Here is an 18,884-nt window from a genome sequence, read left to right on the forward strand (position 1 = left end):
TGGTTTGCTCTTGAAATATATAGTTTTCCATTCTTTAGTAGTTTAAGTTTAAAATGTCATTTCTTAAACTAAGTGCTGAGTAGGTTTTTTTCTTATACAGATACGTTATTGCCTCAAGTCTTTTTTTATTTATTTATTGTGAAGGAAGAAAAAAAGTTATCCTAACATCAGAATTTACATTTCTTGATATTAATCTTATACAATTATGAAAATGTATATGAAGACATATGATATACATCTTATTTAGTATGTAACCATAGAAGTCAGCAGAATATTGTGCTTTAAATCTTTTTCCTAGTAAATTACTAATAATGTCTCCTGCCTTGAACAAATAAATGGTCATTTATCAGAAGTCAAATTTTCTAGATTTGTTGAATTAAATATATTTTGCACTTAAAAGCAGTGTTTTTCCACTAAAAAAAAAAAAAAGTTGCCAGCAATAAATCTTAGTTTTTTAAATTTCTTAGTACATCTCCAAGGTATCAATTTAATAACTATCAAAGTAGCTACTGCAGTTGTTGCATTTAAATTGATTTACATGTCAAGACTGGCAGTTTAGCAGCTGCGCTATTATTCCTGGATCGGTCAATTTACTTGAGAAAAACCTACTACTGAGTTCTACTGACCTGCATGACAATATAGGCCCTATTTCTATTCCTGTAATTAGGCCTGCGACTAACTCAGAATATTTTTAATTAAAATATTTTGGTCAATGTGTTGCACCAAATTAGGCCTTTCAGTGCAGATTTAATTCTAGAAATGGTGTGATTAGAATATGTAATGAATTGCGTTCAGTTTAAGATTAACAGGTTGTGTATCTTGAACATACAGTATTTGAATGTGACTATTTCAAGTTTTATATTATAGCATTTTTCCTCTGTTTTTCCTCTTAATGTTTTTGGTTAGGTATCTTACAAAATTTAAATTTTGTAAGGTTATGTAAACCAGTCTTGAAGTACATTAAATAAATTAACAGGCAAAGACTGCTTACGTTAAAATACTTCAAGGAATAAATGTGGAAAAATAAACTGACTTTTTTTATTCAAATGACTTTTGTAAGAACATAGTTACATTAATAAAAGAGAATAGCCTTAAAATAAATTGAACAGTTTAATGTGAGCAGGTTAACATTTCAGTAGCATTCTTTAGGAATAAACAAAGTTGCCTGGACCCTGTGAACCTTGATTTCTAGCATCATAAGCAAGAGTTTAATTAGGAGGTACATCTAGCTAGAAGGTTTATGATATAACACCATAAAGAGCCAGATATTTTACCTCATTATTCATGTTTTAATTAGTAAAACACTTAAGTAATTGAAACTTGGTTCCTTGCGTTCTCACATTTCAGTTATTTCTCTTGTTCACTTACATCCTGGGGACCTGACCATTGATTAATAGGCATGCAGAACATATATCCCATTCTACAGCAAGTCCTGATTCATAAGAAAATCAGATGGGGGTGCTGTAGGAATAGTAGAGTTTACCACCTTTTCTGCAAGAGATGGGAAACATTTCCACATCATTCTGCTCTGAACTCTGTCTGTCCCCTGGTATTTCAAAAAAGTTGCATTATTTTTATTTTATTTTATTTTATTTTATTTTATTTTGTGGTGTTGTGGTAATTTCTGTCTTTAACATGAAGTGAGTTGGTTTATTTCATTTTAAACTCTCTATGAAAGCCTGTTATATTTGCTACTGTAGGTATGATGATATTCTGATCAATGGACTACCAGATTGGCGACAGCCTGTATTCTACTACAGGCGGGTGAGAAAAATGAGCAATGCTGAGCTGGCATTACTCTTGTTCATTATTCTCACAGTGGGTCATTATGCTGTGGTTTGGTCAATCTACCTGGAAAAACAGCTGGTAAGTATTGGTAATAAATCAAATGCACTACAATCATTAGTGTATCTGAAATTCTTGCAAAAGTTTCCAAATAGGGATTTTTACAATATGTCCTTTTTCCATTGAAATTAGTTTTCTGGTATTTTAAATGGTTAGTTGTATTAGTAGCAAATATTTTATTATTTAGTTATATGTTTGATATGTTCTAATGTTCTAGATTCAAAAGTCAAAATGAAATAATTTTTATATGAATGTAATGTAAAATTTTAATTTCTTATACAGTTGCTGATGATAATTAGTGAACAAGAGGGTTTTTTTTCTAGTTATCAGAGGAAAGAAAGACAGCAGACACCTTCTCTACCATGTGTTGAAGCAGAAACATGTCTTTCCATGGTCATGCTTTTGGTCTTCACAAGTGTTGGGTGTCTCTGGTCTTGATTTTCAGAATTCATACTCACTTTGGCTTTTCCTGTTCCTACTGGGTGTTTTTTCCAAAATAAAACCTGATAAATGTTCTCTGGTCCATTAGAGAAGCAGTCAAAGCTAAAGCATTTTTTAGTATTTATTCTCCCCCGCCCCCCACCCCTATATGTCTTTGGAAACTTTAAGTTGATGGTACAAGCGAACATAACATAAAAAGCAATCAATTTTTGTTTATACTCTTAAAAAAACAAACACAAATTCAACAGTATTCACACATTAGCATCTATTTACTTTTTATTTTCCAAGCTACATTATTAAAGTTGATGAATGAGAAAGGAGGCAAGTTGAATGCTTTCTCTTCTTAGAAAACTTTGATTGCTATGGAGATACACATGACTGACAGAGCTGGACTTCATGTGTGTTTAAGGACTGGATGCCATGGCAACAGTTATTGTTAAAGATAGATGATTTTACTTAATCATGTAGGACCCTAGATATATTTGCATAAATGCTACTCTAATGTTTATCCTTCACAGAAGAGTTCCAGTAACATTCATAGAGTACATGTTAATGATAATTGTAATCATAATTCTTTCTACATTAAGGATGAACTGCTTAGCAAAAAAAAGAGAGATAAGAAGAAAAAGACAGGAGGCAGGAGTACAGATGAAGTAAAACTTGGGGCTGCTGACAAAAACGAAAGGTGGGAACAGTTGCTAGTGTATTTTCATATTTAAATGATTTTGTCAAAAGTCCACTTCAGCTATTAAAGAAATTGATGAGATATTTTACACACTCAGCCTGTATGCTTGTATGTGGTGTGTCCACACCGAAAGATAATCTCTTAAATTTATGAGAATGTTGCAAGGCTGGCAATGTGTACTATGATTGCTATTTATAAATATTCAGGGAGGCATTGGTGTGGGTTTGTAATATGAAACGTGGCTATGTGGAAGATCAAAAGTAATTGTAAGGCAAAGAATGTATAAAGTATAGTTTATTTGCAGAAGGGTGCTTCTGGTTTATAAAATTTTTGCAAGAAGTTTATTACAAGCTTTTCCACTGAAGATTTAAATTAGGTTAAAAATGTAAACTAACAAGTTCACCATTACTGAGTCTTTAACGTATTGCTCTGGTAAGTGCTGAAATTTTGGAGGTTCTTGAATGTTGTTTGATTCACGTAGAAACAAAAGCATTAGTAAAGGATTCTGACACTGCTGTTTAGTTAAGAAACAACATAGGGAAGTGACATCCAGTATACTCCAAAAGATACCACCATTTCTTCTATTGATTTATAGAAAGAAATAAAGGGTTTAAATAGTTCACACAGCAGGGGCATGAACTGGATCAATGCAGGATGGAGATCAGAGACTGTTCTGCCTGTCTTCTATTCTGATGACATCAGTGAGTAATGCTTCAGTGAACTGCAAATGACATTAATTTTTATGTATTGGTTTATTTATGCTACCGTCTTCATATCTAGTTGTCAGCGCTTGTGAACACTTTGGTTAGTCTTTTTTGGCTGAAATGATCACTTAAGTCTTAGGAATTTATTTTTGTGTAAATGAAGAAAAGTCCTGCTAAAAGAAGATTAAAAATATAACAATTAATAGCAGCACATTGTCTAAATCTAGTCTTGATTCTTTGGTTTGTTATATGCTTTTTAATGGCTTCAATATTCATAATGTACATTTTGTATTATGTTTATGCACTTTCAAAATGGATTAATAAGCATTTTGAATTTTACATTTCTAGTTTGAGGCTGTAGGAGAGTTTGCTGACTTTTGTAAACAGGTATATTGTGTAATGAGAATGAAAATGTATTATTAATATTTAAAATAATTTTACTTTGTAGATCATTGGAAAAACCACAGTGGCGTGATTTGCTTCCGTGCAAGCTGGGAATTTGGTTCTGTCTTACTGTAAAATCATTACCTCAGCTGTTGCAGGTAAAAATACAATTTGCACCCCACTTTTTTATGGGATTATTTTGCTGGTTTCATTATGCTGTGATCACACACACTGTGGCTTGTTCACTTGATTTTTCTGTCATCAGAAGTATTTTTCTTATACAGATAAATTATTATTTTAAGGGTATTATTTAAAAGTTCATGTAAATGTGAATATATATTTGTAAAATGAGTCTTTTGTTTAATATAACCTACAATTCTAATTGTAGTTCTCTCAGTCTGCACTCTGATTTATAAACAGACAAGACTTTAAGAATTGTTCAAGAATAAATAGAAAAGGAGGGTGAAAATTACATGTATTTTAGGAGAAGAAGCAGTGTGTGGAAATAAACTGTAAATGGTAACATTTAATTATAGCTTAAATGTATCTAAAACATACAGTATTTGTGTAATATATGTACATTAATATCCAGTTCAAATTTAATAGGAAACAGGGAAATAAATTGAGGGTGTTTTTTTTACGTGGAGTAATTTTAATTTTACCCTTTTCACTGGCAACTGATATCCACCTTTTCCTCAAATTAATCCACTAATTTTTTTTTAATGACTGAGAAGGCTTTTAAAAAATTATTCGTATGCAAAAATCTGTCAGTGGAAGGATAAGGTTGTACAGTTAGTACTTTGGAGGAGGGGAAAAGTCAGGAAAAGCAAAAATTAACATTAGCATAGGAACTTAAATTTGTTCAGCCTGTCTGACTATAGAATTTTCTTCTACTTTAAGTGTATAACAATAGATTTATTTGTTAAAGGCATAGTGTAAGATACACAAATTATGTAACATCACCAACTTAGTGTCATTATAGTCAGGAAAGTGTCTATAGAGAAAAAATATCTTCTTACATAACAGATTTTTACACCCTGTGGTTTTGGTCATATCTGCTTTAGTGATTAAAAAATAAGATGGTTGCATTTTTATTTATTATTATTATTATTATTTGTTTCTCTTATTATTACTGTAGAGTTGCTATGAATCAGGGAAAGAAAGCAGGGTTAGATTTTGGCTTACACATCACTAACATAATTGTTAACTAAGGCACCACTGCTGGAACTGTTTCCATGCAGATGAAACTTAGGTTTCACTTCCATGCAGTTGACTTTACAGGAGTGGCATATTAAACAAGCAAGAAAGCAAAACAACAAATTGTTTTATCTGTTAGCAGAATAAACTTACTAAGGAAGTCACAGAGACAATAAACATGTTTCTCGGGATTGACCTTTTTAGTGACTTTTTCAAGGATAACTTCTCTTGAATGTTAGTTGTAGACATCTTAACTGCTTGTATTTCCTTATTTTTTTTTTAAATTAATGGTGTAGTCTTGATATTGTACTAAAGTAGTTTTTAGTTAATTTTCTTGTTTTAAAGAAAATAATGATCACTTCCTGGTCACAGTTGGGCTTTTAAGTTCATTCCTCATTTTGGTGAACGAGTTGGGGGAGGAGTGAATTCACAAATTGTTGCTGCTATTTGTTGACAATTTCCTGTATTGGTTAATAATCGTTTTGATTATTTTCTTAATTTACAATTTCTCCAATCCTTTTTCTAGGAGCAATCATGGTGTATTGTGTCATTAGACTATGTTAAAAAAATCATAGATGCCTATTGAGCATACCCAAGTTACTTTTCTTCAATCAATCTTCAATCATGTAACTTTATATCCAACAAACTATTCTCAAATGTGGCCAGTGATATTCCATAATTAATAATATTTATAGGCTAAGTTTAAAAGCTCCATCCCTATTTGAATGAAGTGTGCGTAGGAGAGAAAGCTGTAGCAATATCTTAGTGGCAAAAGTTTGCCCATGCCACTCACTATCTTCACCCTTAAGCCTTACATATTACAACTAGCTGAACAGATTTTCCTCAGACTTAAAAAATATCACTTTTTGCTTGATACCAGAAAGCTTCATCCCCAAAAGAGCTTTTTTTAGTGAAAGCAAGATTATAATTAATGTTGCAAAATAGAGCAAATACTAGATTGAAACTAAAAAATATTTACTTATGAGATGATAGGGCATGTTAATGTCCTACTTGCCACCGTTCTATCCACTTAGATGATTCAGATTGCAGAGATGCTACACATGTCTAATTCTCATTTATCCAACTGAATGTCTTCCTCCCCTTTCCCCCCTCAAAAATATCAAATCAGAGAAGGAGGCACTTAAAATAATTAAGGTGGGCCTTTACTTGAGAAAAATGCTTTGTTTGCATGTCCTCGGAATGGCCTATGTCATTTTATCTTGCTCTGCTTTTTGCATGATGGAGTTGAAAGAAAAATAGGAAAGGGATGTGTGAGAAAAATGTAGAACTTTGAAAACTGAATTATATAAGGAAGCTTTTATTTTTAATTATTTGGGAGCATGATTCAAGAGGAGGAAGAGGAACAAGATGGATTTTCATAGTTGTGCTTGTGAGGTTAGTTAAATTTAGGGGCGGAGAAAGTGAAGAAAACAAAGTAAATTTAAAAAATTCTTGTAGGAAGGGAGCTTGTTGAAAGAAGTGATGTAACAACGTTGATAGTCCAGGCCAAATCTGGGTGTTGCTTTTTTGTGAATGTAGTGTGAAACACTTAAACATTAACTTGTATTGTTCAGTGTAATTTGTACTGTAATTAAATGTATGGTTTGTAGTGTAGGCACAGAGTACAATAAATAGGATACATATTGTTGTTAGGCCCATTTTTGTTTAGTCTTTCAGGTGAATGAAGAGGAATGAAGGAAGGCTGTAGGTGGCTTATTTTTTTCTCTTAAAAATCAACAAAAACAAAACTGTCCCTCTCTTCTTCTCCCAAACCCTCCCCCCAATACAATCTAGGGATTGAAAAGTCAAGCTTGTAACAAAGGAATGAAACTGTTTAATAGTGTGTGAGTGTCGCAGTCCAAATCAAGAGTGTAATTCAGAGCAGAGACTTGTGTTAATTACAGATTTTAATTATCTTTGTGTGGGACAAAAGCAGACTTATCTGTGAATAGACTGGTTTTTAACAAAAAGGTGACTGAGGGTTTCTGTCTGTAGATGAAGACATACAACTTAAGGAAACTGTTTTGCTATTTCCTAAAGGTCCTTGCTAACTACTCTTTATTCTCATTGTTGCTTACAGATAATAAAATAAGTGTTCTCTATTAAGCTACTTTCTTCTTCCCCCTTTTTTTAAGCAAGTATTTTTTGCCCTTCTTCCATATTACTTGTAGTGGAAGCTTAAAAATTAGTGTGTTGATCTTAATTTTGTACTAACTTTATTTATGCCAGCACAGCCCTAGGAAACATTTTTGTTAAATTGTCATGTCACTGCTGGCCTTGCTGTAATGAAGCAGGAAGCATTTTTGTCTGGTTCCTCCAGAAATGGACTCTTGTTAAGAAAATGAATTTCTCCTATTATCTGCAGAATAATGATACAAGCTTCACTGCATATTTCCATCAATAGGTTGTTGGAAAATCTTCTAGTGATTCTCCAATGGTGAGGAGCCCTTCAGTCTCTATTCATATTTGCGCCAAGTGTAACCTATTGAGATTGTCAACAAGGTTTCCAATTATGATGGTGACTTTTGGGATACAAACCTTTAGTCCATTTTCTAGTAGACAGAATAAAAATGGCCACTAATTTATTTTATGTAGACCATGTATGATAGTTAATTACACTTAGTTACTAGCCTGGACTAGATTCAAAGCAGTGAGCAAGAGATGTTTAATTTTTAATGTTTAATGCAGTGTTGAATTAAAAGAAAAATCCAGGAGAAATTTTTCACTGCATTTAAACAGCTTTTTAAAGATGGTCCAATTCTTCCCAGAACAGGTTGGCAGTATCTCATTGATCTCAAAAACCTCTACCAAAAGCATTTCATCTTTGGCAAGGCCATTTTCATGTTTCCTTTGTTTTGTGATCTAATCAAACTTTTCCATACATGTTTGTTTGTTTGTTACATTTTACTTAATATTTTAGTGTGATATATTTGATATTATATCTGTAATATTTAAATAGAATACATAAAAAGAGGGACTTTTATAGAGGAAACATTGAAGCACAAGATTTAACCCATAGAAAACTATTTAATTCATAGGGGGATGACAACCAGGAGCTACCTAGTTTTCCAGGGTTTTAGGATGACCAGTACTGGAGCACTGCACTTAGTAAGAAGAAGAGTTCCTAGCTTCTGCAAGATAGGATAGGCCAGGGCAGGATGTGTGGCAAAATGGGTGCCCTTTTACCCTGCCCAAAACCAGGCCCAGACTAAAGAATTTTGGGGCCCTGTGCACTATGGAAATTGCGGGATCTACACCTTACTTAAAGTGCCTCTGCCACATAAATAACCCACCTCACACAGACTTTCAAATGCCCCTTCTATCCCATATATACCCCATTCACATCCCAGGAGCCTTTACATGCATTTTGCTCACTGCAACCCCCAACAATTTACATTCACCGGCAGTCCCCAACATCCCAGCTCCCAAGCTCACTGACCCCCAACATTGCCAACGCCCCCTCAGCCCCTCACTCTGCAGCTCCCCAACACTTCCCATCCAGCACATAGGCTATCAACAACTTGCCCCAGCACCTCACCCCCATGACCTTCCGGGCCATTCACTGGTGCCTTGCAGCTCTGCACTCGGCATTCTGCTCTTTTCCTAGGGTAGATTAGCACCTCCCAATCTCAGCTCCACAGCTCTGCTCATTTCCAGTGCCTGCCATGCACTTACATGGCCCCACGCTTTAGGGGGAAGGGATAGCTCAGTGGTTTGAGCATTGGCCTGCTAAACCCAGGGTTGTGAGTTCAATCCTTGAGGGGGCCATTTAGAGATCTGGGGCAAAAATCTGTCTGGGGATTAGTCCTGTTTTGAGCAGGGGGTTGGACTAGATGACCTCCTGAGGTCCCTTCCAACCCTGATATTCTATGATTCTCAGCTGCCCCTCTGTAGGAAAAACTTGAGTGAGTGATGGTGTAACCTGGAGCACAGGTTCTCAGTGCTGCCCTGGTATTGAGTGCACACTAGTGAATTTGGGCCTACCTGGAACCAATTTCATCCTTTTAGGGGAACTGGCAATGGAGGGTTAGGTTGCAGTTGGAGATCAAGGCAGAGATTAAGTGGCTCAGAAGGTGGCAGGCAAAAGGAGGGCTGGGTGTAAGCCAGGGACTGTGGAAAGTGAGCAAGACTCATTTGGTGGATAGCCTGTGATATTCACTAGAGGAAATAAGTGGCTTATACTTTGGGGAAGGAGCAGAAGGTAATTGGTGGTGGAATAAAAGTTATAGGAGGGAAGAGACTCATTAAAAAGAAGATACTTGTCTGCAGTTTGCAGACAACCTTGTCTGCAAGGTTGTCTGAAGGTTAAAACATCCATTTTGACTTCTATCATTTTATGCAATGTTTGTTTAAAGGCAAACTGGTACATAAGAGTTTTTTCTCTTCAGGCTTGTCTACACGTAGTGCTGGAGCAGCGCAGCTGCACTGCTGTAGCACTGTAGTGAAGATGCTACTTCACTAATGGGAGAGCTTCTCCCGTCGGCATAGTTAATCCACCTCCGTGAGAGGCAGTAGCAATGTTGATGGGTGAAGCACCTTCCTCGGTTGACGTAGCTCTGTCTACTGGGGGTTAGGTCAGTATAAGTATATTGCTTGGGGGGTGTGGATTTTTTTACACCCCAAGTGACAGTTATACCGATGTTAGTTTGTAGTGTAGACCAGGCCTAAGTTAGCTTGTTTTTTCGTTTTTGATCATATAGATCTAATTTTTTGGCATCCCATTTGTTACCTTGACAATACACTGATGTCAGGATTATTTAATGCAATGAACGAGTGTTTTTGCCACATGATGATTGGTGGTGGTAATTATACAAAAATGGGCAAATCCAAGGTTGTTTTTTCAAGTAGCTCTAACTTGACCCTTTCTTCATATTCTCGCACACAAAAAATTGATTACTATATACTTAGGATTGTTTCCGGTATTGTTATAACTCTCATACAAACTACATAAGAATATTACAATTAAAAAACCAAGCAACTCTAACCATCCAAAAATACGGAGATGACCATTTAAGGTACTATATATAAATATTACACTTCCTTTACAATTTGCATATTTGGTTAACAACAATATTGATATACAGAAAACACAGTTTAATGGTTTAGTTACATATGTCCAGTTGGGTTGCTAGTCTGTGAGAGAGACCAACAGTATTTTCAGACCAATCATCCTTAAATTTAAAAAAAAGGGCTGTGTCTGCTTATACGGATCAGAGCAAGGGAAAGTCTGATTTTATCATGAAATGTGCCTGGGATCGCACCTGGTTCTATGAGGCAAGTCTCCCCTTTTCCAGCTCTTGTGGTGTTTTCTCTGGTCTGTCCTCCTTGTGAGGGAAATGAGGGGAGACCAACGAGGGCTAGGTGAAGAGAACCAAAACAGCAAAGACTGGTCAAAGCAACTAATTGAAATCCCCAATTCCATATATCAATCCAAGCATCAGAAAAACTCCACCATAAACAAAATGGTAGTTTTTCTTTATTTAAAAAAAAAAAAAATTAAGTGAGGATTAATTTTGTTGCCCTTCTCTATCAAGAACTTTTATGGTACTTGGCACCACAGCACTGAGCACATTTTGTAAATGACATTCCGTTCATCCGATCTGTAAATGTACTGACAGCTGGCAACATTGTATATAGTGTGGCAGAGCTGTGAAAACCTTAACTTCATATATCCATGCTTCTGTGTGATAAAATGTGGACCATTATGTTTCATTAAACTATTTTTGCCTTGAAGTTTCTTGGATTTTTAAAACTTAAAACTGACAGATTAATGGTCTAATAACTTTTCTTTAATGCACTTGTTTGAAAGATCAGCCAATTAAATCAAAGTTGCTATGTATGTATCTGTAAAACTGTACATGTGTTTATACATGAAACAACACACACAGCATAGCTGGGAGCCTACGTGTCACGACTTTGATACATAGTTAAGGAAAGTGCAATATATTACTATCTTGGTATTCTTTTCAAATGCTTCTATTTCTCAAGCAAATTCCTTCAAACAGGAGGAAAACACTTGTTCCTATTAAGGTGTACCCAAACTGTTCCCGTTAGGCAGAACATTTCCAAACTGCTTGTTTTTCTTTAGAAATTTGGGCTTTGATCCAGATCCAAATTTTGTTGCTTAGGCTGCTCTTTAATTCTTTAAGAGGACTGAGTACATAACAGGTATGAAATGTAGGTGTAGATATATTTTGAACTACTGGAATGCAAAAGAAAGTGTCTGGTCAAAAATGTGCTTAGAAGTCTGATTTATCCAAATTGGGGGTAGGCAAATTGTATTTTTTATATTTATATTTTCAAAATTGTGTAGAATAATCCCCATCAGTTGGCCTGAAAATGATCATAGTATGATAAAATTGAACCCATAAACATCTTGGAAAACTAAGAGCCGGAACTTGAGGATTTATAATGGAAATTACATTTCAACCATAACTAAAGCTATATGGCAAAAAGTTGACTGCAGGATTGGGCAGTAGCAAAAATATGTTGATGAGGGAGAGAATTTGTATTCAAACGAAAGTGTCTGATATGATCACAAAGTTATAGGAAAAAGTTACTGTTAAATAAATTACTTGGTATAATTTGTTCTCCCTTTTAATTTTTTTCCTAGTGAGTCTCCCTATTTCTAAACCGTTTTGTAAGTCTACATTTTTTCCAGTTTCATTTTCAATTTTACTAACTTTTTTGGGCTATATATAGATAGACATATATAGACATACTTAAGCAAGTTTTGCCCTCAGAGTCATCGTTTTAGCTCTTACTGAACCTGGAGAGCCAAATGCTCACATTTTGAGGGCAGAACTAGCCCTATAAATATTTTTAATGAGTTATTTTTCTGATTTCTGTCCTTTTGCACAGATCTATGCATGTTCTTTTTTTTCCCCATTATGCTGATATTCGGATCATACAAAAATACATTGTATTTAATGAAATAATATACATACAGTCCAATACTTGTTTGATATCTTTTAACCTGAGCAATGCTTTACCTGCACTGATCACCCACTTTATATAGATACATCAAATTTAGTATTGCTGTTGCTTTATCTGCTTCTGACTAGTTTTCTTTGTTTTTCTGCTCTTGTCTCTCATTTTCATCTGAGCCGCTGTTCCAATTGTTCCATGATTGACACACTAGAGAGATTGACAGTTACCCCCTAGTGCCTGCTGTCTGGGGGTCCCATAAGCAATAATGGATTTTGCACCAGAATTTAGCATCAAATATTGGTTTTCAGTGCTAAATCAGAAATGCGGGATGACTGTATCCTCTTTAAAATCATAGCTTTAAACAAAAGCATCCTTGGGATATCTGTAAGCCAAAAATCTATGTACTTAATGTAATCTGAATTTCTCCAAAATTCATAGCAGAGGAAGATTAAGAATTTTTATTTTTGGTGATTATTCTGGTTAAAGGTATAAATACAAAGAAAACTTCTTGTGCGTAAGTGAGGATTCCAAATTTCAGTTTTAACTGAAGAGATAAAAACAGTATAGATACTAATTTTTTCAGTGATTTGGTGTAGAAAATAGGAAGTCCCTTTACTCTTTTAAAGGAGTTGCTATCTTGTTCAATATGCCTGCTGTAAATGATAGCCATCCTGTATCACATGCATACACACATGTACAGGCCCTTATCCTATGAAGATTGAAGCAAGTGCTTAAATTGTGCACTTCAGACCACATTCTCTGGTACACTATGTCCAAGTAATGCAAAATGGAAATACCCAGTGGAGTATATCTGCTGCACAGAGGGATATCTCTTCTGGCATAAAACTGTCAGGGGTGACATAGCCATCTCGTTCCTGATTCCCCCTCACTCTGCAACAGCTCTCACATGTAGCAGGGCTGGACGGCCCCAAAACATACGTGTCTAAACTGCAATGCAGATGAGAATCCAGCCCTCTGAATAGTCCAATTGCATATAATGGGGATTCCTCACAGTGCATAAAAGACAAGCATAAGTTGTTGTTGTTGTTTGTTTTTAAATATTTTGGGTGGATTTTTTTTTTTTATCGTGACACAAGATTGTAAACTCTTTGCTGCACGGACCGTCTTTTCATTATGTGTGTGTACAGTGTGTAAGCTTGATTGATGGGTTGGGGCCTCTAGGTGCTAACACAATGCATATAATAATAATTGATTGCATGTAGCATCTGTGTGGTGGCCAACATTTTTTTTGTATAGCTGCCAACAGTGGGAATGTAGGGTGCAAACAGAAAATGACTGCTTAACACAGTTTTTAGTCGCTATTTTATTAAAATTGTTTTTATTGCTAATAAAACAATTTTCTGAAGTCTATGCCACCACAATGCAAATAAACTTTAAAAAAATATTTTAAAGATATTTCTTGATACAGAAATAGCCAAAATCAAATAGTGAGAATGTTTACAAAAAGAAACTGAAAAACTGATTGCTAATGTATTAAGGAAGAAATAATTAGTTCATTTTGGAATTAATAGGTTAATAATTGTATAATTGTTATTTTTTATGCAATAACCCAAGTAAATTTCAGTTTACTTAATGTAACTAATTTTGATTGTAATAGAAGGAATGTTGTGCATGTTTAAAGTTAATAAATGCAGTTGCAACAACTTCCATTTCAACACTTCTGTATTTTAGTCCTTGTTACTGGTTGAATGCAGATTTACTTAGTGCATAAATAGGAATGCAACTTTAATTCCATTAACTGGCCATCATTGCAGGAAAACTCTCCCTTGCTTATTTCATTCTGGAAATCTTAAAAGCTAAAATAGACAGCCTTTCTCATCATGAATTAATTTAAATCTATTTGAAGATTATTATTCCTGAGGTTATTTCTGTCCATAGCTGTCTTGTCACAAATCTTATTCTTACAAGTGCTATGAGTTTCTAATGTAAATCTGATAAACTGGTTTCTAGCAATAAAGCTAGTGAAAACCATAAAGATGTTTTAATGTTTGATATTTATGCTTAACTGTTGATGCCTTTTTAATAATACTTTAAAAATTGTGAAAAAGGGTTTTTTAGTAAAGTCTTCTATATTGGATCTCATATTTGCTGACATCATAAATGATTTTACAGCAAGATATCCACTGCCCTGCAGTAGAAAAAGAAATGGCAGCTTTAATTAAAACATTTATTTTCAAATATCTATGTAGTGATGAACTTCTTGCTACTTGAACTTCCAGATTGTTTGGGTGAGCAAAATGGGTGTATGGCCTCTTAAAGAGCTAATTAGGGATGCATTGAGTTATCATGTACAGGACCATTAAAATACCCTTCTGAAGATGGGTTTTTTTTTCTGTTTCTTTTTAAGTTGTATGTGTGTAGTAAACTTTAACCTCAGCATTGTTAAATATGGACTTAACACAGAATTTCTGTGTTCAAGGCAAGTCATTCCTGTAACTTGAAAATTGCTGTATCTCAAGTGGAATGAGTGAATATATTTCATTTGCTTTTTTAAAGAGTTAATCTAAAGTGAAATAATTTTAAACAGTGCCATTGTAACAAACTTGTTTATATAAAGGATGCTAATATCATTGCAACATTTTCTTAAAGGATGCCAGACAATTATATGTAGAATATAAAGAAACAAAAATGAAGGCGAGAGAAGATGCCCTGGCTAGAGCTGAACTTGAAACACTTCCGAGTGAGTTTTTAATACTGTCTTAATACACAATCAATGTAATTTATTATAAGATACGTACTATAGAAGATGAATGGGAAAATATGCTTTCATTGTTCTGAAATTTGTTTTGCAAGTTATTTTTGCTGTCTGTTAGTGAAAGAGACTTCTGTGATATGACTTTTGAATTTCACTTAACCTGTGCTCTCATTTAAATTGGATACAGGTATGTCCGTGTATAAACATAACTATGTGATTATTCAGAATCAAATATTTGTGCACTGTATAAAACAAATAACTGCTGAATTCCAGTAATTTGGAAAATAGTTTTGCTTTTGTACCAAAAGTACTTCTGAGTTTGATAATTTTTATAGGTTTATTAAAAAGATTGTATCTAATAAACTGTAAATTGAAATAAATGTTATTTAACAGTATAGGCAAAGAAACTCAAAAGTAAAGACTTTGTTTATGTTGAGGTATGTTGTTTTCAGAAGTGGCCTCAGGTTGTGAGCCTGTCTGTATTATTGTGTCTGAATATAATTGCAGGTATATTTTATAGTACATAAGAGGTTGATTTCTGTGTGCTATAAAATGCACCCACAGTTACTTGCACCTATAAAAACGTAAATGCAAACTTTGGGTGCAGAGTTGTGACACTGTTGAAATTGGAAACTTAGGGTACTAGATCTCTCTGCTCTTTAAATACAAGGTGAAAGCAATAAATAATTAGCATTCATATTTTAATATTGAGACTGGATGATATTCCCTTTTCTAATTCCTTTTTTGATCATAACCAAACTTTTAAAACTTGTTTTCAAAAGAAGCTAAAATGTGTTTGTTTGAATTGAGTATAATGCTTCTCTATGCATTTTTGTATTTTGGCATGTGTACTAAAAGCTAGTAACCATTGTGGGGTATAGAGTACACAGAGCAAAAACCCATAGAAATGTATAGTACAGTCCCATTTGCCCATGGTCTGAGTTTTGTAAAATCAGCAGTGATGACTCAGCATAATTTGGTACCATTTCCCCAAAGCCTGGAATGTAAAGATCATTCTGCTGTTCAGTAGTTATAGGGTGCCAGCCACAAAGTTGGCCAGCTATATACTTCATCTAGCAAATTGTAGTATGGAAATGTGAACACGGCAATCAGTGTTTATCAGTAACTTTATGATATTAGACTGTATTGTCATTTTTGTTTCATTTGAATGATGACCTAGAGCATATCAATTAACAACTTTTAATATTTTGTTAAAAGGACTAGTTTATGATGCTAGAAGGGCAAATTCAAGTAAGAAAACATTAAAATTATAGTGGTTAGTGATCCTGTGTGTTTATTATTTTTAAAATGGCAAATAAATGTTTTTTCAGCATTTTTCTCCTGAGTTCTGGGAGTGCAGAGAGAAGAAAGGGTATTAGTTATGAAACGGTGATTAGTAGAGTTTGTGATGGAATTTGACACAACCTTAATTGGGCCAATGATACTGAACAGTGCTGTTACTGGCTAACCATGTGTGGTCCATCTTATATTTTAAAAATAAATGAATGTGTTGAAGGTTTACAACATTCAGGAGTATAGACACATAACATTACAGAGCATAGACATATCCAGTATGTTACTGAAGTCAGAATATGTTATGTAATAAGAATTCTCCAATGGTTGCATGCAAAACAAAAAATCTTTTAAAGTTGTTAAGTTTATTGTATACTTCAGAATTAGTATATAAATTTTTAAAATCCCCAAATGTGCATTTCAATTGTCCCTTTCCTTCTTAATTTTAAAGACCATCAGTGGACTACTGAGTTCATAATAACATTTCCATCTACGTAATTGAGTAAATGCATCTCATGCAGATTAGCAATAGCTGTTTTATGCTGCCTGTTTTTCATGATCTAATTGCTAATTTACCCTCATGTCTGTCTGCTTTACTGCTGAAATTGTGTAATATTCTCTGGGGGATCGAACTAGAACCAGTACAAGGGGGAATTCCATATAACTTGCAAATAGGAGATAATGCAGCAAGGAGGTCTCATTAACATGGGGCATTGCTAGAGAAGATACAAAGTGTGAAAAGGTAATTTCTCGATAAGTAAATATTATCCTACCAGGGAAATCTCTCTGCAGAATTTTAACTTATTCTGTTGACACCTGTGCATGGTTCCTGTTAGCACTTCTCACTATATTCTAAACCTTTTTTTCTCCTCATTTCATGTTTAAGTGTAAAATATAATTATTAAATCCTCCATAAAGTAGATGTTTGTAAAAATGTGGTTTAAAGAAAGTTTGTTTCTATTATTTATGTAATTATATGTAGCTATGTTTTTTTACTTACAGAGCTGTAAATAAGTAAATATTTTAACATTTGAATTTTCTGGTTTCTCCATTTAAATTCATGTGGTTTTCCTAGCAACCTAACTTTGTTACAAGGATACCAGAAGAAAGATACAACACAATTCCAAAGTGCAGCTTTATTTGTAGACTCCCTGTGGTAAGAGATGTTCCTGTGACCATAGATAGTTCTTGGTCTAAATCCTGATATCAAAGAGGTGATTTATAACTCTAGTTCAGTGGTCACCGGACTGAGTAGCCTTAGGCTTCCCAGGACTAACCAGCTGTCAGTTTTCTTAGTTGGAAACTCAGATTACTTAAAGAGTTTGAGCAACTACCAAGTCACACTCTGGCAGTATATGCTAGTTGGTTTCTCTCCTGTTTTGGGGAGTTTACACCACAGAGTTTCTGAAATTCAGAATTGTAAAGGTCTGCTTTTGAGATGTTGTTTTGTGGGTCTGTTTTTCAGAGAGGCTGAGCACATAATCCCATTTGAAGGCCAACTGAATCTGAAGGTGCTCAGGACCTCCGAAAATTAAGCCTGAGATCTACATCTGCCCAAATGTTTAAAATAAAGATATTTGAGGAAGGGGGAAGGCAAATGTGACTTTTGAGCTACCTTTCTGCCTCATCTATTCCTGAGGTAATCTGGTCCTGTCTTGACATGTCCTCTACATGAGGCAAGGGTATTGGATGGTGTAGCGCTGACTTTACACCACTGGGGGAAACTCCAGCTATCCATTTAGGGGAACTTTCCAGCTGCAGCTTGAAGCGAGTCCAAGGATCTAGCCAAATGTGTATTTACCTCTTTCTTTGTAGAAAAATAAAACATTTTGCTGTGTAGCTTTGGTTATGACAAACATTTGTCTTCCTTCTCCCTAATAAAAAAAAAATTGAATCTCCTTTTTAACTGAAAAGCTCAACTCAACATTAACCATGGAGTGGCTAGGAACACCTCTAAATCATTTTTTCTGGGCAACACTAGTAGTAGATCATTTCTCTTTATTTTTGTAGAGGAGAAGAAACCTAAAGTCAAGAAACAAAAGTCGGAATTCCCTATATATACTGCTTCAGAATCTAATGCATATATACCATCATATGAACATGGAGTTTCTATTGAAGAGATTGAGGAACAGATGGATGATTGGTTGGAGAATAAGAACAGAGCGTACAAAAAAAAGGCAAGTTAAAATTTCCCTTTACATTTGTCAAGTACATTTAAAAGTTCTTCTTTGAGTGATTGCACATGTGCATTTCCCTCTTGGCATGCGTGCACCCTGCACGCAGTCAGTGGAAATGTTCCCGTCAGTGGTACCTGACGAGGCTGCTTGAGCTCACTCTTCTTACCATGTGGCGGTGGTACCAGTATAAAGGGCCCAGTGAACCCTGAGTTCCCTCAGTTCCTTCTTACTGCCTGTGACAGTCACTGGAACTGCTACTCTTGCTTTTGCAACTACTATGTGACTATGTTCTCTTGTACTTTATTGTAAATAATTTAGTGTTATTAAGGACGCTCAAAGAGTGCCATACCAGTTCCGAGGATGCCAGTCTCTGCTTTTTCTTTGTTTGCAAACACCTTTCCCATTTCCTCAGTGCTTCCATATCACCGCAGACTGTTAGGTGTTGAGTACTGAGAAGAGGGATACACCCGCCAGTTTATTTCTATCCCTCTCACAAAGAGCTTCTGGTCCAG

At 34.8% G+C, this 18,884-nt stretch overlaps 1 protein-coding gene across 2 annotated transcripts in view; it reads left to right on the forward strand.

The window, feature by feature from the left end:
* Positions 1 to 18,884, forward strand: part of DNAJC1 (DnaJ heat shock protein family (Hsp40) member C1) — a 181,955-nt gene that overhangs the window by 76,984 nt on the left and 86,087 nt on the right. For both annotated transcript variants that reach the window (XM_034760291.1, XM_034760292.1), the window contains exons 4-8: positions 1,701 to 1,866; positions 2,874 to 2,971; positions 4,124 to 4,217; positions 14,797 to 14,887; positions 18,206 to 18,372. In XM_034760291.1, coding sequence (XP_034616182.1) covers positions 1,701 to 1,866; positions 2,874 to 2,971; positions 4,124 to 4,217; positions 14,797 to 14,887; positions 18,206 to 18,372 — 616 coding nt within the window. The remainder of the gene's footprint in view (positions 1 to 1,700; positions 1,867 to 2,873; positions 2,972 to 4,123; positions 4,218 to 14,796; positions 14,888 to 18,205; positions 18,373 to 18,884) is intronic.

Source organism: Trachemys scripta, chromosome 2, assembly GCF_013100865.1.
Source record: "Trachemys scripta elegans isolate TJP31775 chromosome 2, CAS_Tse_1.0, whole genome shotgun sequence".
Classification (NCBI taxonomy): Eukaryota; Metazoa; Chordata; order Testudines; family Emydidae; genus Trachemys; species Trachemys scripta.